The 24,267-nt window shown below is 39.5% G+C and overlaps 1 protein-coding gene across 5 annotated transcripts in view; it reads left to right on the forward strand.

Moving 5' to 3' along the window:
* scn5lab (sodium channel, voltage gated, type V-like, alpha b) overlaps positions 1–24,267 on the forward strand; it is a 167,175-nt gene that overhangs the window by 89,748 nt on the left and 53,160 nt on the right. For all 5 annotated transcript variants that reach the window (XM_017712309.2, XM_017712310.2, XM_017712312.2 and 2 more), the window contains 2 exons: positions 4,364–4,537; positions 5,419–5,775. In XM_017712309.2, coding sequence (XP_017567798.1) covers positions 4,364–4,537; positions 5,419–5,775 — 531 coding nt within the window. The remainder of the gene's footprint in view (positions 1–4,363; positions 4,538–5,418; positions 5,776–24,267) is intronic.

Consider the following 24,267-nt stretch of genomic DNA (forward strand, 5'->3'; position numbering starts at 1 on the left):
AGTATGTTATTAAGTTGGGCTGCACTTTATGTGTGACACGTTATGCAATGCCTAGCAAACAACAACATACATTCATGTCAGCATGTTCTAAGCATCACACTCAAGCTGTGCGCCAGTGTATGTTGTGAGCAGTCAGCCTGTATTATGTCTTGGAGAGAGTCATGTCAGGACAACGGTGCTCAAATCAATATGTCTCTCTCCACTTGGTGAGCCCCGGCATTTGAACACGCTGGCTAGTGTTTATCGAGGTGTAGATGCGGCGCAGCTCACCTTCAGCAGTGGGGTCGAGGGAATGTATTGGGTGACAGAGCCCGTCTGTGAAAATACATGCCTCCTCCCACGCTCATCGTAGTGGTCGCTTTTGCATGACTGAGGCTATTATCGACTCTGTCTCACCTCCATCTCAGCACCAGCGGAAAGGCAGTGCTGGACATGGCTGCTTTGTATAAGCACAGTACTGTCAATTGCCCGCAGGCAACGACACTTCAGCGCAGAGCCGTGTCACGCAGTCGCCTTGTGTTCAGGATTTGCGGCTGTTCCACAAAATGAAGCTTTAACTCTTTGAAGTTAAAACTGTTTTGCTACACTGCTGAGCTGCTACAGATGAATAGAGTACTTTTTTTAAACAATACATATCACAATGAATCTGTACTAGTTGCATACGAATATTCTTACAAGTATTTTTTGTATGAAACATGCAAATGAGACACTATGTTATCTAAATCTTATTTTAAATACGCATACATTGTTAAAAACAAACCAAAAAAATTTTTATGGATGTTGTAGAACTAGAAAGATTCATTGTGAAGACACACTCCAGAGAAGGAATTTTACTGGACAGATTACTCTAGTCTCTTTGTTTAATTGTTAAACAAGTAATATATAAAACACTCTGCATGTTATTATGTCATTTTAAAATGACAATAATTTTGAGTCATATATAAAATATTTCAAATTTTTTCAGTAATATTCTTCAGTATAGGGTTAAAAATGGATATATACATTCCCTGGAATGCAGTGATTTTTTTAGAGAATGTAAAGATGTAGAGATTTTTGGTTCTGAATGTAGAGAAAACCTGATTTTGAGAAAATAAATGAGGCCTCAGAGCTGCACTTCCTACCGTAGGTTTCAGAAAACAGGCAAAATTTGTGAGGATGCTGTCATTAGTACAAAGACAAGAAAAATATTGAAATATTCAAGTTAGATTCTACATGAAACAAACTTTTCAGTGACTTGTTACAAGGCACGGCTGTGCCAAGTGTGGAGGAGCTAAGCCTTCATTAAAAGCGCTAAGCATCTAGAAAATGCTGATAGATATGAATGGATCTGAAGTGACTAATCACACTGAAATAAATATATTTCTCTTGAGTTTTGACTGTTTTGTTTTGTATAATTACAGTTTAAGAGAAGACAGATAGATTACAGTTACAGTTTACCCAAAAAACCTAAAAAATGATTGATATGACAAAATATTTACCTTTGATTTATCCTTTTGACTTTCTGTAAACATGCTGCTTTACTCACATTCACCGCAGAGCGAGAAACAGCCTTGCAGATCTCTGTGTATGTACAGAGAAAATTAGAAAATATAAAAGTATTATTCATCAGCTTTTTGACAAGATGCATTATGAAGTGTTTAACTACTCAGACTGATATGCTCATAAGTCATAAAATTTGTATTTTTGGTATTTCTTAAATGCTGCAGAAATGAAGATTGTTATGAAATATAGCTGTTTCAGTTGTGAGATGATCAGATTTACACATGGTTAAAGTGCCTGTGTGTTTTTGCATCACCCTAGCTTTCCCCATTTGTGGGGTTATCCTCATGCACGCCGAACTCTCCTCAAAACCCTCACATCTAGTCTGCCAGAGTGGACAACGTTGACTGTTGTAGACAGCCGTGGTGATGCCTCATGGTTGGCGGCGCACTGCATCCCACAGCGAGAATGTCACAGAGCATCTCCTCTCCTCCTCTACTGCCACTGCTTAACTCTGCACACTTCAGCCATCCTCACTCAGACTTGTTCATGTAAAGTGTGGCAGAACACCCACCCATGCTCCCTGAGTACCCTGCACTCAAAACATGGGACGCATAGAACATATCAGAGGCGGCTTCCTTTGCTGTGTGCTTATACCGTAAAGCATTTGAACAAGTCTGAGAGTCTGTGTTCTGGAAGAGAAAAGAGAGAGAGATGGGCAAGCAGCCTTTACTCAGCATTATGATGACTCATGCGTGTTATGGTTTGCACTTTGGCAGATCATCTTGTTTCACCAGCCTCTGAGACTGGAGGAACCTTCCTATGGTTGTGTCTGAGGATCTGAGGTCAGACGTTGTTATAAGCTTACCCGTTTGGAAAGCATGCTAAAATGATGCTTGTTTACAGGTCACGGATGGGAGAAGGTTTTGCAGATGCAATTATCACCTTTTTTCAACTGCCTGCTGCCCCCCCACACAGTATTTAAGATTCAGTACAAGATTTATGTGCATCGTGTTTTTTACAACAGGGCTTGTTACAAAGGAGCTTTTCTAGAAACTCCAGGTCCAAGAGCTAAATGAATAAGCCATGAGTGACAGTGACAAAGAAAAACTCCCTACAAGCAAGAAAAAGGAACCTTGAGAGGAAGCAAGACTCTCTCATACTCTGGGTCTAGGGTCATGTCTTATCAAAGAGAGGTGGTTACATCATGGGTTTTTGTAATAGACACTAGGCTGTTGTACTTTGGAATGCCCTGTGGTAACATGAAAATTCTATTAGAAATTTCTAAATAATCAGGACATCCCCCTCCATTTAGTGGAGCATTTGGCAGCAGCCTATCAAGGCTAATGAGCAGTATGCTGAGCTAATTACTCTGTGGAGATGGAAATGAGACAGCAGCTCCTTTTATTGAAAGGTGTGTGTTGACAGTGGCCCACTCGAGGTGATGGAGGACAGTGTTCCAATCCCAGTCACAGTGAATCTGTGTGCACATGCATCTTGCTTACTTAAGCACTATCCAGAGCCACTATAAGTTTCAAGTGTAGTAAGCATCAATGATGTTTACGCCCTTCAAAACAAGATGGGCGGCACAGGACCACGAGTTATGAGTGAGTGGGACAAATATGCTTTAGGGTGAATAGAGTGTCTGTATTAACAGCTTGTCCTTGGTGAAACCAAAATATTGTGTCAGTATGGTGTCTGTATTAGAACGTTATCCTTGATGAAACCAGAATATTGCATTATTTGTGTCTATATTAACATCTTGTTCTTGGTGAATCCAAAATAAAGTGTGAATATGGTGACAGCAAAGCCACGTCCTTAGTGAAACCTAAATATTCTGTGAATAGAGTGCCTATATTAACATGTCCTTGGTGAAACCAAAATATTGTGTTGTTTATGTGTATATATTGACATCTCGCCCTTGGTGAATCCAAAATAAAGTGCGAATATAGAATATGTGACCGAAAAGATGCATCCTTATCGAGCCCAAAATATTCTGTAAATAGGATGTCTATATTAACATGTTGTCCTTGAACTCTAAATATTAGGTGAATACAGTGTCTCTATTAACATATGTTCCTTGGTGGAATCAGAATATTGTGTAAATATGTATATCTGTATTAACATCTCATCCTTGCTGAAACCAAAATGAGTCATTATATACTAGAGAGGAGGATTGTTTGTGCTGTGAGGTTGGAAGAGGAAAACTGACTTCAAAGAAGTGGGAAGAGATCCCTTTGCCAGGTCTCCATGTTAATGCTCAGATTAAAGCAGTGATTACAAGATGTGAGGCACGGTAGGAACAAGCAGCTGAGCATGCACAGAGATGATATAATATCGAAGCCTGCGAAGCTTCACAGGGCTCTGACCAGTGACAGGGCTAACCAGCTTTAAAAGGGCCAGCTCCAGCTGTGATGCGCAGTGTCCAGGCCTCCCCCACTGCCTGTGTCACGTATCCCGTGTCACATCCATGAGCTTGTCCATGAGCAACAACAAGCAGAACGACACAGTCTTCGAGCCAAACAAACAGCAGACCTGTCACAGACATTGCAGCTTTCACTAATGCACCAGCCCTTCCTGGCGGTGTCCAGTGTCCCCGACTTCCATGGCTACAAAAGGCTAATCAGTTATGGCTTTTTGCAAAACTATATATCAAAATGTAAATATTTGTTGAAATAACAGTTTGGCCAAAATACACATGGACAAGGGAGATGTCCAAAACAGGCAGTAGCACAGTCTCTAGGGTAAATTCTTTTTCTTAAATATAAAATGAACATGAAGTGTGTAAATTCAATGTAACCTCAAATAAATTTATTTAACCAGAGCTTGAAGAATGTACATGACAACCATCTGAGAAAGACTTGCCTCTTTTGTTTCCATGCAGGTCTTCACAGGAATCTTCACAGCAGAGATGGTCCTCAAGATCATTGCACTGGACCCGTACTATTACTTCCAACAGGGATGGAACATCTTTGACAGCTTTATTGTTTGTCTCAGCTTGATGGAGCTTGGCCTTTCTAACGTGGAAGGCCTTTCCGTCCTGCGTTCCTTTAGACTGGTAATTTCTCTTTCTTCATGGATTTGCTTCATGGTTAGAGTACAGACAGACATATCTCCACTGATGACCTGTGCAGCCTACAGCATAAATCCCAGATAGCTGAGATTACTCAAATCGTTTTAGGGAAAATAATTACTCTGACTCATCTGACAACCAAGAACACAGAACTAGATACAGTAGTGGCTGGAACAGACCACATATTTTGTAATCTGGTAGAGTCTAGCAAAGCGTTTATATTTTTATATATTAGTTGATTCCAAAGTGTCCATAAACCATAGAATTATTAACCTAAGTTAACACTGTAAGCAATGGCAGAGTGAAGGTGGCAGCTGTAATACAAGGGGAAAAAGCAAAATGGAGTCTGTGAAGGCATCTTTAACCCAAAACTAATTTAGAGTTAGCTTAGTTATCATACACAGCTTCTCTCAGCTCAGATGATCTGTTTCCAGTCAGGATGTCGCGCTGGCTCAAAAGTACAAGCCTTAAAAATGTCTTGAATTCTCCTGTCTTGAAGTGTTTTGAATGCACGAAAAAATTTTACTTTTTAATGCTTTGCCCAGGAGTGTGAGAGCTTTTCTTCCTGCACATGTTGGCATACTGAGTTAAATTGTTTATTATTCCACAGAAATTGTAGATTCTGACTTGAATTTGTACACTCACATGTAGGAATCTTCACAGGTCCTGGAATAAAACAGTTTATTTTCTGTAGACCTATACTTAAAATGTCATGAATTTTGCTGTTTGTTTATTAAGGAGGCTTGAAAATTGGACTATTTGACAGTGTGACTGGTCGCCTTTTCTGGCAACTGCATATTGTGTTATTACTGATTATTACTGATTTACCCTTAGAATTTTACCCCTATCACCCTTTGCTCCCACAGCTGAGAGTCTTCAAGCTGGCTAAGTCATGGCCCACCCTGAACACACTGATCAAAATAATTGGGAACTCTGTGGGTGCCTTAGGAAACCTCACTCTGGTTCTGGCCATCATCGTCTTCATATTCGCTGTGGTGGGCATGCAGCTGTTCGGCAAGAATTACGAGCAGTGCGTGTGCAAGATCTCCAAGGATTGTACGCTGCCCCGGTGGCACATGAAGGACTTCTTCCACTCCTTCCTCATTGTGTTCCGGGTGCTGTGTGGAGAATGGATCGAGACCATGTGGGATTGTATGGAAGTGGCTGGACAGCCGCTCTGCATCCTGGTCTTCATGCTGGTCATGGTGATCGGGAATCTGGTGGTAAGTGTCTTTGCTGCTTTTTATTTATTTTTTTTTATTGCATCCCACTATTGAAGTTTCATTACGCTTGGAAATAGGACTGTTGCTGTTGTGCTGTACAAGCTGATAAGTTATGTGTCCAATCAGACAAACGCGATTTAAGAACAAGTTCAGGATACTGAAAGCACAAGCTTTGAAATCACAGGGTTTTAAAGTGCTACGGTACAGTAGTTTGCTTTAAGTGCTTTTAGAGCGGCAATCTTGACTGGTAGATAGATTATGTCTCCCTTAGGTCAGCTTGGCTCTGTTTGGCCTGTGCAAACATAGTCGACCCGTGTTCCCCGCTGTCAACAAACATGGCTAAGAGCTTGAACCCTGCAGGATCCCTCTAGCAGATTACCCTTGCTATACAGCTCCCATTTTCACTGTCTATCTCCCTCTGTCTCCCCCTCTTTCTTTGTGCATTGCTCCATTTCTCTGTCTGTCACTATCTCTTTTTCTCACTCTCCTTCCTGTCCTTCCTTTGCCTCCCCCCATTGTACCCATTCTTCCTCTCTTACTCATCACACGGTGCTTCTGTGTGTCCCATGGCTAAAGATTTTGGCAAAGCCCATGCTAAACTTTTCTTTCCTTTTTTTCTGTAATGGAATAAGTGTAGAAGCACTTCTCAAGGACCTCTTAAGAGTGTTGGTACCTGTACTGTACAAAAATCTGAGACTACCCTTAATTTATTTAATAACCAGTCAAATGGACATGAAGTACAAGGTTATTTTAGGAGATACTTGTTATGAGATTAGATATAAAATATAATCTGCCTACATAGGGAAGGGGAAAGTCAATGGGAAAGAACTGAAAAATAGTTGTTTCCAAAACTTTAGTGAAAAATATATTAAATGACTTAGTTAAAATGTTACTTCACCATCAAATAAACAGCACTTAAAGCTTTCATATTTGCGAGAGAGGAGAAAATCAAGCTGCACTCTTGATTCAAGCCTGAAAACATTCACAGAAGACAACTCGGCACTGTGTCTGAAAGAATTTGTAGACGTCAAGAAGTTCCTATTGAGAAGAGAAAATAAATTTAGAAATCAAACAAAGAAGCTGTTGTTGTTCTCAGAACAATGGACTGACCATCCCAGAGTACAAACCTCCACATCATTGAATGTGTTCAAGATTACTTGGATGTTAAGCAGAAAATGCAATCAACTTCTAAGACTGAACTTGGCAGGTGTGGGAAAAAAATCCCTGCACATTTCTTTGAAAATCTCAAATCATGTCTTTCCAAAAAGGAAACTGAATGGAAGCTGTAATAAATACAAATGGTGAACACATTATATACTGAAAAAGTATTATATTTATTCTGTTTAATATATATTTTCTGCTTTTTTCCTGACGCTGAAAAATGAGTAACTTGCACTTGATGGCCATTTTGGCTGGAAATGAAATAAATGAAAGGTGGTCTCTGACATTTGCACTGTACTATAGGCATGTTTATGAATTTATATGTGTTGTTTGTTGCACCATTCCTTGTTATCAACAGCACTTTTCATATTTAAATGATCAGCACTGATTATAATACATGAAAGAGTTTGCTTATGCAGAAATAATCATAAACATTTTCAACCCTGTTTGAATTTTAAAAATTTGCTGTTGGTCAAAGTATGAGGGGTACTGTATGGCTGTAGGGAGGGAGAGAACTCTGAGAACTTGGGCTAGAGTTCTGGGTGATGAACAGACAGGACAGAGAGAAAGGAGTGAGGAAAAGAGAGGAGATGAGGTGATGGGCTGAACTTTATTTTAAACGTTATTTTAAAGCTCTTATAAGCAGAAAGGTCTAACAGGATCTTTAAAACAAATAGTCATCTTCACTACTTGAATACTAATCACATATTTGATAACACTTTACAGACACTATAACACGGGATAATGAGCCTTCAGATTAATAACTAAGCTGAATACAAAAATTCCCAAGTACCATAGTGTTGTAACATCCTGGTCCTCGTCGAATGCTATAAAAGTCTGTCTATACCAGCAACAGCTAACGGGAAGGTAGGCTACTCATATAGTTAACAAAACAAAGTACAATTTTATGTACCTGCTGGTTTCTGAATTACGGTACATGATACTGTAATTTTCTTATGCTTATTGCTAACTACCATTTATTTCTCATTCTAATATAGACAGCCAAGGAGCTTGTCACATTAAATTAAACTGAGCAGCTACTGGAGCTAGACTAAAGCATGCTGATTTATCTAGCCATGTTACAAGTGGTCTAAATAAAGGGCGAGTTATGGGGTTTGCTTTTTACAGGCATAACCTGTTAATGACTCTCATAAACTCTCACATTTCTTTCATAGCTATGTTGTATGTTAGTCTATAGTAACTTATGTGTGATGCATACCTGAACATCTCCGAAGTCAGTGTCACTCTGGATAATGTTAGTGTAGCATCTTGTACAGAGATAAACATTGCGGGCATTCCAGTCTATGGCCAAACCACAGCAGTTGATTGTGTAGACTCTTTGCTGTTTCTACAACTGAGTCTCATAAAAACACTTAAGAAAATATAGAGGACCCCAGTGTCCTCCTATTGCTAGCTATGGACATAATGGGCCCTCATAACCAGTGGTGGACAGTAACTAAGTAAATGTAATCTGTTACTGTAGTTAAGTAGTTACTTTGTGTATCTGTACTTTTCCATTTTGGGTGACTTTTTTTGCTTTCACTCCACTGCATTTCAAAGTCAAATACACTCTCAGAAAAAAGGTACAACACTGTCACTGGGGCAGTACCCCTCTTGTCACTGTGGTGGTACCCTCAGGGGTACATCCCAGTACCTTCAGTCAGGAAACTTAACTGTACCAGAATCCATTGAAATTATATTTTCTAAGTTGTATTGACTCCACACACCCCACCTCGTCTCCAGGACTTTTATTTTAATGCTCTGATTTAAAACGTTTGGTTATGAAAAGGCACAAATATCTACTTTTCCACTAGAAAAAAACTCATATAAGGTACACCACTGGACCTTAAAACCACTTGTTGTACCTTACTGAACACCAATCAGGGCACAGCGGTCACTTTGATCTGAGCTTGTTTTGACCTGTTGGTCATACCGACCCAGCGCAGCAGCGTAAAATTTCGGGAGTCTTTTCAACATAAATGATAAACTAACCTAACTTTGTGTAAATAGAGCACAATATAGAAATATGTCCACATATTTTCACATATAAAAAGGACGTGTTTTTTCTGAATTTATACAAATACCATTTCATTTTATAGTAAATTAGTTTGGGCTAGTTCATGTTTATAAACAGAGACCTACAGATCAATATAGTAAAGATAACTCATACGTGATCCTGAGTTTAAAGCTAGTTTTATTAAACTTAAACTTGGAACTAAGTTGCATTAAGTTCATTAATGTTTTAGTACTTTTACTTTTGATACTTAAGTACATTTGAAGGCAAATACTTCTAGACCTCATTAGGTCTAAAGGGAGGAACTTCTACTTTTACTGGAGTAATATTTTACCTTGGGTATCTCTACTTTAACTCAAGTACATGATTTGTGTACTTTGTCCACCACTGCTGATAACACACTTAGGCTTGATGCAATGGTGAATAGAGACAGTTGCTAAGCAGTAAATGTAAGCCTGAGGAAAATAAGGTGGAGCTTGGCAGAGAGTGTAATGTTTTTGATTGGCCAGAATCCAGTGACATCTCTCACAGAGAACAAATCAGATCAATTATCTTAAAAATGTGGTGTTTTCCCCTGAGTGATTGGGTAGGCCTCACAGGCCTACCTGTGGCTTTGCCCCTGGCCTGTATGCTTTGTTTTTGTACAATATCAACATATATGGCACAGGATCGCACACATAGACCCACAGCATAATGACGTGTCCTCAAGGCTGTCAGCACTAGGGGCTTTCTGTTCTAACTGACATACAGACAGGTGCTGCCTCTGCTCCAGACATTCTCCAACTGCTGAAAGCGGACCTGTGTCACAGTACAGATGTGTGACATTGCTAAAATATTAAACTTCTGACTTAATCTATCCTGTCATAAGCACATTCATAAAAAGTAAACAAAGGTCAAATGGCTGTAATTGTCTTACAGCAGTTATTTTTGGATCATTCAGTCTAGTCACCCTAGTGACTGAGGAGCATATGCACAGTGTGCTCTTTAAGATATCAGATTAAATCTATGTTGCATGTAGCATGAATAACTAACCAAAGATCCATCTTAATTTGTATGGAGGAGCAATGCATCTTCCATTCTGTCACAGCTCCAGTGATCCCTCCTTGTGTTTTTACGGACTGGTTAGAGTTTGTAACATGAATGAGAGCTTTTATTTTTTTTAATTGAAGATGCTGCCAAAACCTGACAGTGAAAGTGAAGAAGAAAGTGGTCCAGTGTCCTCTATGTATGTTAAGGCACTCTGTAGTCTTACCTTCTATCTTACAACCTGGGTAAAGTACAAATTAAAATCTCCAGTATGTCATGACTGAATTTCATGACCTGTAGCTGGATAAAATCTAGATGTTTATGTGGATTCAAGTGGGCTTTAAATTATGTATTCTATACTAACAAACAACAGTTCATCATTTTGCTTTAACAGTCATGATGCAATGCTTTTGAGAAGCATTTCATATTTTGGCAGTTGAAAAGAGTATATTATTTTAAAGTCATGTCTTATGTTCACAACATGCTTCATGCTAAGAGTTGGAGTTATGTAGCTATAATAAAGCTAGAATTGTTGCCATATTTCAAAGTTATGACGGGTTCTGCTAAAGGAAATGATGTGAGGCAAGTTATCCTACCAGCACTCCTGGTTTTTGCCACCTAAAGCTATGTCACAGGTATAGCTTGATCAATCTAGTTTTGTTTTTGCCTATAAAATATACCTACATGATTGTCCCTTGATACCTCCTCTCCATCACTAGGCTGAGTTGTTGCAAAGCTTTGTGTATCTGCTTACGTCTTTCGTTGTCTAATTGGGTCCCACTGAAGGTGGGGCGTTCGCAAGACAACATGTGGTGTTAATAAGCCTGTGTCTTTCTCTGGCTATGGCCTTGCACTAGGTCGCACTACCTCTGTAAGGCAAGTGCAACCAGCACCAATTACCCAGACCCATGCATCAGCTAATATTATCTTTCTCAGTGGGGCCGCCTCCAGTGTACAGCATCATTTGCTTACGTACTTGTGTAATGCATGTTTTCTTCACTGCGTCCATCTCTCTCTCTCTCTCTCGCTCTCTCGCTCTCCCGCTCTCCCGCTCTCCCGCTCTCATGGACTGGTTATCATGGACTTGCAGGGATATATAACCAAGCATATTTAAATATGTCTCATTTGAAGAACTGCTACAGAAAGTTGTCAGCATATGTCAGTCTTGTCTGCAAGAACTAAAAAAAAACATTCATCTTAATTATGGCTTTCTTCTGTCGCATACTTGAACTAAAGCGAAGGTTAAAGTGAAGCGAAGCAAGTTGTAATGGCTGTCTGCAGCATGCCTGCGATGTGTGTACTAAGTACAGCCTGTTTAATTTTAGCTGCAGTTTATAATTTACAAAACTGTACGGGAGAAATGTTCTGTACTTTTAATGTCAGATACAGTTTGTTTTTTTTTTCTTCAAAATTTCTGCATAATTCAATCGTGTAGATCCTTTATAGTGGTTTGATGTGAAAGGGTTAAATGTAGAGAAACTTAACCAGATTGCTTTAGAGTGAGGGTGACAGGAACCAGAGGTGATATCTTTACTGCAAATATAGCAATTTTATTTAGTTTCCAAACTCACTAGTGAGCCTCAAAGTATCTTCGAGATGTAATGGTGAAAAAGTTTTCTTTGGGGACTGTTTTGCCTTCCAATGTTCTGCCATGAAGGCATTTAAAAAAAAATTACTTAGGCAGCATATTCATAACATTTCATGGAGTAGATTTCTGTGATCAAGTCTTTAGAGGCAACACTTTGAGTTAAACACTTCAAGTCTGGTTCCTGTCACTACCACTGTGAACGATTCTGGCCTGAGAGCCTGTTTAGACCTTGTGTTAATGTATGTTATCCGGATCGTATCTGTATAGACTTTGACCAGATTCTTTGGCAGGAACTTTGTCCTTAGTGTGACCAGTGGAAATTCAATTTGACTTTTCCTGTGTAAAAAGCACATCAACACATATATCGTTTCTGTTTTACTTTGTTTACTTTTCCCCCATTACGATACGAGTCGTCAAGCTTGGCTTGGATGCTTTCTTTGGCCCAGAGTGCAAAAACTCCAGCCTTGCATACCCTCCATCTTTCATTTTCATTGTTTATCCCATCACCTGCTACTGAAAATTCAGCAGACGTATTTCCATTCGCGTAATTATATATGGACAACAGAAACACATTAATATAAAAATGTGGTCAAGATCTGATGGTGATGATTTTGGTGGTCTATCAGGTCTATCATGGTTGTCCAGAGTCACATTTTCTCTGGTCAAGATCTGGTCAAGGTCTCTGACCACCTCCAAATGTGGTGCGAGTGATCTGATCTAAGTTCACTCACGGTGCATCCTGGGAGTGTTAAAACCTGGCTTTTCTTGAGTTCAAGTGCAATTCGAACATGACCCAATCACCAAAAATGCATATTAATGCCAGGTGTAAACAGGCCCAGAGCTCCTCTCTGTGCGCGCATTGTAGAGAAACCACTCAAATACTTTATTCCTATTTAACATGTGATTGTTCGTCCATATGCTGATGATCCAAACATGCTAGTTAGTCTCATTTAGCTAATTTTCCAAATTATTGTAAAATTCACGCTTGAGAAGTCAGGCTTTTATTTGAGCAGTCTTGAGCAGGCAGTCTATTTTTATGAGCGATTGTATGATTGTGTTAGCTTTGTAATCTAAACACCGACAGGCTTTATTCCCTGTGCCTGTCCACCACATGATGTGGATAACAGGTGTGACTGCCCCCCAAATACCAATACGAGAGCGTTGTTTCCACTTGGAACAGAGGAAGAAAGAGAATGAGGAGAGATGGAGGGCTAGCATTCCTCAAAATCCACCGAGTGTAGAGTGCACATAAACACAAAGGCATTACGCCACCGCTCACATCCAAGCAACCCTCAAAAAGTAGGAGGCTTGGGCTTCTAGAGTGAGCCATGGCAACCTGACACCAGCATATATGGGTTATTGTAGTTCAGGTGGACTTGATGCCAGCATGAGCCTCTGCCAGCGTCCACTCACTCTCGCTCTAATCTCAGTGGATGTGTTACCTGAGCGTAGAGCACGCCCTACACACCTGAACTCAGCAGCAGCCAAGGAGGGATTTTAGTGTGCTGAGGTGCTTCAAACCAGTGGTTTGCTCTGGCTACAGTACTTTGCAAAAGTCAGAGACCAACCTTCATTTATTTAATTTCCAGAGAAAATGGCCACTAAGTTTTAAATTACACAGAAACCTGGACAACTAAATATATTTTTTTTTCAGTATTTTTCAGTCCACTGCTTTTATAGCTTCTATTCGTTTCAGGACACTTGCTTTTGGGTTTTTAAAGAAATCTGCAGAGATGTTTTTCCACATCTCCAAAGCTCAGTCTTAGAAGTTGGTTGCATGTTCTGCTTCTCACAAAACAAGTAATCTTAAACAGATTCAGTGATGTTGAGATCTGGACTATGGAGTGGTCAGTTCATTGTTCTGACACCAGCAGCTTCTTTGTTTGATTTGTAAATTTCTCACCAGTGAATTTTTTCAGAGGCAAGAGTGGAGCTTGATTTTCTCCTGTCTCTCAAAGATGAAAGCTTAAAGTACTGTTTATCTGATGGTGACAGATTTGGTGGTCTATCAGGTCTTGCAGGGTTGCTAGGAGTCCCACTTTCTCTCTAGTTTCAGAAGGTTTTTCACTATTTTCCCTTTGACTTTCCCCTTCATTATGCACCTACATTATTTTATATTTAATCTCCTCAGAAAAACTCCTGAGAAATTAAAATGTCTTATTGTCTGTTTTGACTGGAAATTAAGTTAATAAAGGGTGGTCTCTAACTTTTGCATAGTACTGTAGATGCACACTTATCGCTCACTAATGTTACTTAATTTTCCCTTTACATTACAAATTTAGTTACGACCAATAAAGCTTGTGAAATGCCTTTTGGTAGCTGACACTGACAGTGAGACATCTTACAAGGATCCATGAGGGACCATTGAAGCAAGCACACACACACACACACACACACACACACACACACTCTCTATCTGCTGTAGTAGAGCAGGAAAGACGATGTTTTTCTTATGAACTTTGATATTCTGATACTGTCATGGAAATCAAGGTTCTAAATCTTGTTGTCGTCCCTTGATGCTCTGAAAGACCAGCCTTTTTTCTTCTTTTTGAGTATCAGGGTAAAAGTGTTCTCATCAGTGAGTTCTTGTAAAGCCCACAAACAACCCACCAACCCACGCTGTTGAAAAACATCTTAAGGTTTTGTTTTCAATTTGTCAGCCAGCTTGCTGAGGAGTGAGTGAGAGCTCCACAACTGAATTTCACTGTTCAATACTTTTCTGCTCTGCCTCAAACATTTCACTTACAATGGTAAGAAACAGGGCAGAGAAACTGAGATGTATGCAAAGTGCATGTGCATACGTGATAGAGAGAGAGACAGACAGAGAGAGAGAGAGAGAGAGAGAGAGAGAGAGAGAGAGAGAGAGTGAGAGAGCGAGAGCGACGGCGAGAGAGAGAGGAAGTATCAGGGCAATAAGAGTGTGTGTGCATGCGCACGTGTATGCATGTGTGTGGGTTTGCAGTCATCACTCCAGATGGGCGTGGATACGCTTCGGGTCGATGCACCTGCGTGAATAATCATAATTATTTAAAGCAGGGCTCTGTAACTGGAGAGGTGAAAGTAGCATTATCAGATGGGTGGCTTCCCATATGCCCATTAAATCTTTCAGGGTTGAAGTGGAGGCTCCATATGTGTGCAGAACAGTGTGTCAAAATCCAAAAATAAATAAATAACATTCTTTAGAAATGAGAAAAATGCTTCCAATGTAGCTTCCGGTGTGTTAAACTGAACTTGGAGATGATTTACATTCCTTTTTTGTTTAAAATTCAATTCGAAAGTAAACATCACAATAAAAAGGAAGCTAGAATAACATTCACTCCATCAGTGAACATTCAGATGGGAACCATGGCTGACCACTGACCTGTCTCAAGTGCAGCATGTGTCGCAGATGCTTGCAAGCTATGATCTCACTCAGCTGTCCTGCGTGAGAGTATGTTACAGGGAATGTGTGGTGTCTCTCCTGTATTCGTGGCCTGCGATTGGTTGTAGGCTGTGGTGGCCTCTTTAGTATGCCGCTAAGTGCTAATTCCCGCAGTAGGCCTGCTGGCAGTTAACACCTTACCGCTATCAAGTGGTATCCCTCAGCATTGTTCATTCCTCCAGCTTTTAAATGTTCAATACCTTGCTTGTAGTGTTGGAGAGTGACCTCTAGTTGCTCATATCCTTTATTTATTTCTGTTTTCTCCAGCGTTAGTCTCCCTGCAGGAACAAAAAACACACAAAGAAACACAAAAGTCTGTCATTATTACTTGCTTTGCTTAATTATTTGATTAAAAAACAGATGTAACATCAAAGAAAACGTGTCTTATCAGTGAACTGGCAGTAACTGGCTGGCAGTTTTCACATTGATAATTAGAGATGCAGGATAATCTTGAAATCATATCAGTGGCTGCAAATAATTGCTTAAAAATGATCAGACAGATGTTTAGATCTGATATATGATGATGTATTTATGGTACTGTAGAAGAGCAGGATGTTTATGTGAAGCTGGGTTAATGCGTTAAAATATCTGCACTTAGTAACTGTAGAAATGAGTGTTACATTTCTCTGAAATGCTAATCCAGATTTACCTAATCCCAATTTCTAAATTATACAAATATGTATGTATCAGCATCAGCAGATATATAGATAAATGTAAAATACAATTCCCATATTGCTGCATTCTTAATGATCATGCATGTTTTAAATTCTCTGCTCTGTCTCACAGTGAGATACAGAACCTGTTGGGTGCTCCCATTTTTATGTGTATATTGATGCCACAAAGTATTTTTCTATACAGTGGCACCGTAAAGCAACACATGAAAACCAGTAAATAAATAAGAGAAAATTTAGGAATTTTGAAATTAAAAAGCTCTTAGAATGACCCCAAATTCTGCATTATTTCTACTCAAATTTAAGCAAATCTTAATACAAAAAGGGTCAGTTTTTGAATCGTATCTCATCCATTAAAGCATGAGTTCAGAAGACTCTCAGGTGTATTTGATCTACTAATGGAAGGCTTTTGCACAAGCTTGTAGAGTTCATGCCTGCTAGAGCACGTGCTGTCGTTCAAGCAAAAGAAGGACACAACTAATACTAAGAAATTCTGAAATTCATGTTAAAACTTAAAAAAAAATACGAAATTCAGAAATAATACAAAACATGAGAATTGACCATAGTGGTCTCAAACTTTTGTACCTCAATGTATTTGTAATAAAGTCTTTATAAATGCTTCCCTGTACATCTTTTTCCAGGACAGTATTTTAGAATATTTGAAAGGCTAGTTATAGTGCTGCTACTGTCCAGTTACATCCTTTTTATTGTTTGGCTCTATAAATACATAAAGTTTAATGACTTGGTAAATGTTCTTGATTAAAGAAATGTGAAATTATTTAAATCATCAGAGGTTGATTCTGTATTTAATGACTTCCTTTTAAAAGCCAGACAGAAGCAACGCTCTTACAACCTGCAAACATTTGGCACACATTATATCCATATGTCTAGACTACAGGTGGTTGGCAGTATGTTGTGGGAGAGTCAGACTTTCAATAGGGTTATAGGTCAGGGGTTAAGCTAGCATTCCATTAAGGAATATCCTCACACGCTGCAACAGTCTCTGGATAGGCCAGGTCACTACAGACCTCTCGTACAGGGTGCAAGTATTTAGAGTAGAGGGAGGCAGCACAGCAGTGGTCTACAGGTCCTTATGGTGATAGCATACATGCCTGTTTAACCCATTTAACCCCTGCAGGCAAACAGCTCTGCAAGGAAAGGCTAGTTAACCAGAGCCTTCAGTTTAATTAGGAATTAGGAAAAGCTTCTGAGTAGCATTATGTGCATCCTGTTCCTTTCATTTATATATATATATATATATATATATATATATATATATATTGTCAAAAGTATTCAGTCACCCATCTAAATAATTGAATTCAGGTGTTCCAATCACTTCCATGGCCACAGGTGTATAAAACTAAGCCCCTAGGCCTGCAGACTGCTTCTACAAACATTAGTGAAAGAATGGGTCACTCTCAGGAGCTCAGTGAATTCCAGCGTGGTAGTGTGATTGGACGCCACCTGTGCAAGTCCAGTCGTGAAATTTCCTCGCTACTAAATATTCCACACTCAACTGTCAGTGGTATTATAAGTAGAAGCGATTGGGAATGACAGCAACTCAGCCATGAAGTGGTTGTTTTTCAGGAGTTGGGCTCGGCCCCTTAGTTCCAGTGAAAGGATCTCGTAACGTTTCAGCACCAAGAGATTTTGGACCATTTCACACTCCCAACTTTGTGGGAACAGTTTGGGGACGGCCCCTTCCTGTTCCAACATGACTGCACACCAGTGCTCAAAGCAATGTCCATAAAGACATGGATGAGCGAGTTTGGTGTGGAAGAACTTGACTGGCCTGCACAGAGTCCCGACCTCAACCCGACAGAACATCTTTGGGATGAATTAGAGTGGAGACTGCAAGCCAGGCCTTCTCGTCCAACATCAGTGTCTGACCTCACAAATGTGGTTCTGGAAGAATGGTCAAAAATTCCCATAAACGCATTCCTAAACCTTGTGGAAAGCCTTCCCAGAAGAGTTGAAGCTGTTATAGCTGCAAAGGGTCACATAAAACCCTATGGATTAAGAATGGGATGTCACGCATGTTCATATGCGTTTGAGGGCAGACAAGCGAATACTTTTGGCAACTTTTGGTAAGTCTGACATTTCTCACACAGTTAACCTTTAGGATTATACAGTTAGGAATGATGATGTTTACACCTATGGCCGCCATGGGCTGTGTACTCCCTCCCTCACTGACTGACTGAGTGACACATCCACCACCTGTTGTCTCACAAAGGTACAGTCTGATAACACCGGTCAGCTGCTTATGTTGTGTTGCATAGATAATGCTCTATTTATAGTGTGTGGTCTGTGGAGCTTGCTGGGTTTGTGGTAGGCTCTCATCTCCAGTGAAGGCATGTGAGTCGACCAACACTGGAGCTACCTGTGCTATAAAATCACAGGGCTACATAACAGGTTAAAGACTGTGTTCAAACGCATCACTCTGTGTGGTTGCTTACCTGCAGCCTCCTCATTTGTAGACAAGTGAAAGGCATACAATTAGCTTAAATCTTATAATCACTGGCAAAATTCTACACTTTAGTCAAGCATGCTCTTGTTTCTTATAGCATGTTTCATGTTTCTATACAAAGGTAGAAAGCAGTGAGTTGGAAAGGAGCTCCTTAGAGAACTGGTAACATTTCCACAGAGCCACAGTGTCCAGGGGTGGACAGTGGTCAGATGTGCTAGACAGACAGGTTGCAGAGGCACAAATCAGATTTTTTTGCCTTGATGTGATTAAAGATTTTATGTTTTCAGAGCTGTCTGGACAAATAAATCAGATCTTTTCAAATCAGATCTGAACCACTTTCGTGTGGGGTCCTTGATTGGATACGTATTTAATTTGTGGTCAAGCGACCGCAATGAAAATGGTCAAACTGGAGTTCATGTTTTCTTTTCCTGCACATGCACATCTTACTATCGTCTTCTTGTGCTTGCAGCGTAACAGCAGCTTGTAAACGCTGCGGTAATATTAAAACATTTTTAAAATCTTTAAGCATTAAAGCATATTGGAGTCTTTTTCACCTCCCCCTGATAACGTACAGCTGACAGCTGCACAGAGCTAATAGTTGTTGCACTCAAGTCGTGTGCTGCGAGTTCCTTCATTTGTTGTTGTTATGGTTGTTCATTGCACACGTGACGTTATTGATCTGCATGTGTGCATGCGGGTCATTTCAGGGTGCAGGTTCATTCACACTAAAGACAGATATAGGCCACTTACTAACACGAATATGAATGTTCAAAGGCAGTGAATTTAAGCCAAAAGAACAAAAATAAATGAACTGAACAATAAAGTGGCTCATACTGTGAAGGTACACAGCTAAATTTGCTTTATAGGTCTTAAACAAAAGGAAAAGTAAACAACTCTGATTGGAATGTAACTTAAAAAAAAGTAGAAATAGGCAATAATGCAAAAATGTAATACCGCAGTACAGCAGTGCTTAGAGACAACTACATAATAAGAAAGAGAATGAAAGATCAAATATTAGATTAAAAAACATGATAGTAGGCTTTATGGGTTGAAAACCAATCAGCTACTTGTTACAATGCAGTTTTACAGTATGACACCACTATATTTTGTGTGGTGTAAATGTTAATATTTCATTTTATTCTTTATGAACCATGCAACTGGCCAGTGCTCAAGGAATACCAACCGTACCTACAATATGGTCAGAAAATTGTAGTATGACTGAAATTCATCATGATAATGATAATGTCATACTGGCCATCTCTGACTTGGACATCTTGAGTTGTCTAGTAAAAATCCAGTACTAATGAGCAGACAACCAAAACAGAGCAGAAAAACTCCTACACACTAGGCTACTAATTTAGATTACTCATTTATACATTTTTATAAGTGTATAAACTTCTTTGTTTCCCCTTCTATGTTTTAGAGAAGGGGTTGTAGCAAAACACTTCAAAATGTGAAATTCTGTTCTGTCATTGTGTCAAACAGCATCAGAAAGACGTCGGCTGCCTGCATCACCCCGTTGTAAACCCTGGCCCTGCCTCAGTGCAGTGATTGGCTGACTAGGGTCATAGTCAAGGTTTGAACTTTCTACCTATAAATGCCAATAAAGGCCGTATACACCTAGTACTTTCTTTAGTTTGCTTTCTTTGAAGTGCTCATATCCTGCAGCTTATATTTTATTTTCCCCTGAGGTCCACTTACAAACAAAAAAGCAGGCTGTTTTTATTAGTGTGCCTTTAAGCCTGATCATCACTTTCAGAAGCAAAACTTTGCATCTCCATTTTTTTTGTCATTTTATTGATTTTTTTTTGTTTTTGTTGTTTTTACGTAACCTGAAAATCCCAGCTGTCCTTTAGCATATCTCAAACTTTCATGATGAATGGACCAATAGAAGTGCAAGCATTACTTGGACTATTTTTTTTAATTATTATAATTTTTACATTATCTTACATTGAAAGTTAAGAATGTTTTGCCCTTTCCTGTAAAGTTACAACAGCGATGATATGCAAATAAGGCTGCCTTACAAGAAGCAGTCTGTGCTGAAACACTCCTTATAACTACAGTGTGAATGTGCGCAGCTAAACTCCTATAGGCTGAATAGGTGGATATACTGTATGTAAATGTGTCAGTTTTCATGACATCACAAAAACAGTGAATTCAAAATGGGCCTAGTTTTCTATATGATGAAAGGACTGTAGTTACCTGTATGTGTTTTTTTGCTTACATTACTAAGTCAGCCTCTTTTATTTTAAAAAAGGGAAGAACAACAGATTTTCCATAACATGCACCCTTTAAATCTTTCAGAATCCCAACCTGAAGTGCTAGTTGTGATGTGTTCACGCAAGAGGTTGCTTGAGATTCTTCTGCTATAATTCTGCTGCCTGTCTGGAGGCCTTCAGCTCCAGGAGCATGCCTTCCTATCAATGGTCTCCTCCTGTGTTCCAGCTAAATGGCATCATTAGCTATCATGGGCACTTAATGTTTTCTGGAGTGCATTATTTCATTATAAAGGCCTCAAGTGGACTGGAAGACTTTATGGTTCAGTGCCCAGTTTTATTGCGCTTAGTGCCATGATGGTAGGCTGTGGAGTGTCTCAGCCTCTGTTGGGTATCGCCACTTTGATAAACATAATTCATTTTGCTCAGTCAGTGAAAGCACAATGTGTTGATAATGTAAAGGCTTAAAGACAAGGAAGGCTGCCAAGCCATCCAAAGCAAAGGCAGGAGCCTCTCGTGAAGAAACAGGGCTTTCTCAAAGGCACAATCAATATTTTATAAAAAGCATATGCTCAACTTGTTTCTTTAATGCAAATAAATTGCTCATGGTGCAGTGTAAATTAGTAAACCCCTGGAACTGCTTGTATGCATGCATGGGAAAAAGAAACTCTGTGGAAAGGTTGTGGCACATTTTATATTTTATGTTTTTTTTCCCCTTAATTTTCTGAACTCAGTAAGTAAACAGAAATTGGAAACTAAAATTGACAGAATAAGCCATATTTAAAGTCAGTGTGAAGCATCTTCCTTCCTTAATGTGACGTATTGGTGAGTGAAACGGGCTTTGCGGTCAGGAAAGAGTTGTGGGCTGGACATGTTTTTAGTACTCCGGATTATATTGGATTATGAAAAGTGGGCATTCCAAAACAAACACAGAGGCTGTGCTTAAAAGGTAATAAACACTGCCTACACTGTGCTGAGAAAGCAAAGCACCCTGTCATGTCGGAATCGAATGTTCCTGGATGGTTCCTCCATTCGGCTGTTTTTAGAGGAAGTGTAGATGTATCCTTCGCTACCTTACATGTCCCATAATCCTTTGTATCAGCACTGATGCAAATAGAAAAAAATAGCACTGACACAGTGGATATGTTGCCTTCTAAGGCACTGACTTATGAGACAGCACATGCAGCAACGTATTGACTGAAACTGCCTTCAGTTTTGGGCACAGATGGAGTCAGCAGAGCCAGTCTGTTTTGCCGAAAAGCCAAAGATGAAAGAGTTTGTACTACAAAATTTACATTCTGCATTTCTGTAGTTTGTGAAATGTGATCTATTACTTGTTAAAAGCTTGATTTTAATGTGTTTCTGTGTTTTGTGTTTTTCTTTTTTTTACTTATTAAGCATGAGGCAAAGCACTGGGCAGCCTATTAGCATCTGCATTACTTTTGCTTTTCTTACACTGTCACAGTAAAAGCAGGAGAAAAAAAGACTTAAGGAAAAACAAGTCAAGTTATCGTTTAAAAAAGCTTGTGCATGAGTGTAACTACCTAATGTGTGTGAGCAAGAGATGGACCAGCTGACTCGCCTCACAACAGCACAGCACAGCAGAAAGCTTTAGAAAACAGCACAAATACTGCCAAATATTTAAATGACCTCACTCACGTTAACATGAACATGGGTTGCCAGTGTAAACAAACCGAAATAACTGATAAGTGACTACTTTACAGCTGGTCCAAAAGGAGAAAATAAAAGTGACGGGGAAAATCAGGGGATGAGAAGAAGATTTAGCTGGCTAACCAACTGGTGTAGCTGACATACATGTACATGCAGTGGGAATGGAGGTGATGACAGGTGTTCTCCCTCAATGATTGGTCAGGGTGGTGGGAGTGGAAGCGGAAAACATGCTATATATATATTAGTTAGGAGAATTTTTCCCTGTCACTGGTACACTGTGAGGTCAGACATGGTTTAGAGGTGGGCAAAAGTCACTACACCTCTATCAAATATTACACAGAAGCAAGAATTTTGTCTTTTGACTGATATTACACAATGTTTTGTGCTTAATATGACCAAAGACTGAAACACGGTCTAAAAGGTCCATTTTGATTTAGTGCTCTCTGTAGAGGATGTGTTAACTTATCAGCTAGAAAATCAACAGTACATTTTAATTAAGTAGTTTGAGGCTTAAAAGTTGGCCTATGGTTGTCCATGTGATAGAAGTGTCTCTGAAACAGCCGGTTTGTCTGTGACTGTTTGTTACCCCTTTTATCCTTAAAGCAAATCATGTTTTATTTATTGGCATAATATTAGTGTTTAAGCACATCTCTGTTCTTTCCCCTCCATAAATTTGATTTAAAAATGCAGCAGGCAGAGACAGAAATGCATGATGACTATGGAAACCTGAAGCGGAACAGGCATGCCTTAACATCAGTGTCACTCACAGTGAAAGAGCTAAGCTTAAGGCTGTGCATGCACTAATGCCTGCTTGACAGATCTCATTTTGGGGAGGAGTACCCACAGCTCAGAGATATGCATGAAGCTCATTCCCCGCAACGCACACACGCACAAGTACGGGACGCAGGGCCTGAATACCTCTGTTCCCGGCCATGGACACAGATGCCTGGGGCATTTCAGCTGAGTCATCCCATGCTCAAGTGTTGGCATTGAGCCACAAGTGTGCCTAATGCAATAAATGTGCATGAGCGATACCAAGCCCATCCAGGCCAGGGGGAGCGAGCGCTTACGTAGGCTCCGCTGTCGTACATTTAGCATTGTCCAATTTGGGTAATGATGTAACACTGAATATCAAAATAGAGCGCAAGCCTCACAGCTTTCACTAGTGGCTTCGGATCATAAATACAAATGAACGTGTGGATCAGGGTCTTGTCTTGGAAGTGCAAGTTAATATGCATGTATTAATAGGAATGAATATATTTTGCTTCAAAAGGCCTCTATCAACACATTTTCCTCATTTATTGCTTTAATAAGAGACTGATGTGATGTGTTAATATTGTAAAAGTTTCAAAATGTGCATACAGTCCATACAATGTGAGCCTAAATAAGTTCACATAATTCTAAAAAAATAATAAATTAAGCGTTGGTGAATAAACCAGCAAGTTTAAGTTCAATGTGCTTAAGATACCAAACTCTCAAAAAAAAGTGTTTTTTTTTTGCAACTCAATTAATTATATTTTATTAGGTAACTAATAAGCCATTTCTGATTAACTGTTATTGACCACTTTGCCAAACACCAAAGGGTTAACCCTTAGTGTTAATGCAGCCATCTGCCAGCACAGACCCACCCTCAACAGCAAGATGATGTCAGATGACTGATTAATATGAATATCATATATGAAAAACATAACACCATACAAGGAAAGGTAGCCTAGGTGGAACGAAAACACGTTGATGATGAATAAAACAAAGGGAAAGAAGCACATAGTATGCAAACAGATAAAGCCATGAGCCAATGGGAAAGCTGTAAGTTTTACCCGACAAGATTATGTTAACAAAACAAACATTGTATTTCACTTCAACAGCACAACTTGCTTAGTTTTACTCAGAGACACACACTTTTGAGTAAATTTAATGAGGGAGGAACGAGACTAAATTGCAGTGAGATGATTCAACTCACAAATGTCATTTGAGTGTATGAAATCATCAAAAAGGATAACCCTCAAATTAAAGTAGTTGAGTAATATGTGAGATATATTCAGTTTTATGTACAACAGACAAAAACATGGGAATACAGTGTATATGGAGCAAAACAGCTTTAGATCCCAGGCTTATTACATACTAAGTTTCTTTATTCAGTAACTACATGGACATCAGTGCAAACTGACTGAGCTATTCTTAGGTTATAGAGGTGTGTAATAAAACTTGCCTCGCTGAGAATTTGCCAATTGACCCTTTAGTGTGTAGAACTGGAGCT

Source organism: Pygocentrus nattereri, chromosome 3 (assembly GCF_015220715.1).
Source record: "Pygocentrus nattereri isolate fPygNat1 chromosome 3, fPygNat1.pri, whole genome shotgun sequence".
In the NCBI taxonomy this organism is placed as follows: domain Eukaryota; kingdom Metazoa; phylum Chordata; class Actinopteri; order Characiformes; family Serrasalmidae; genus Pygocentrus; species Pygocentrus nattereri.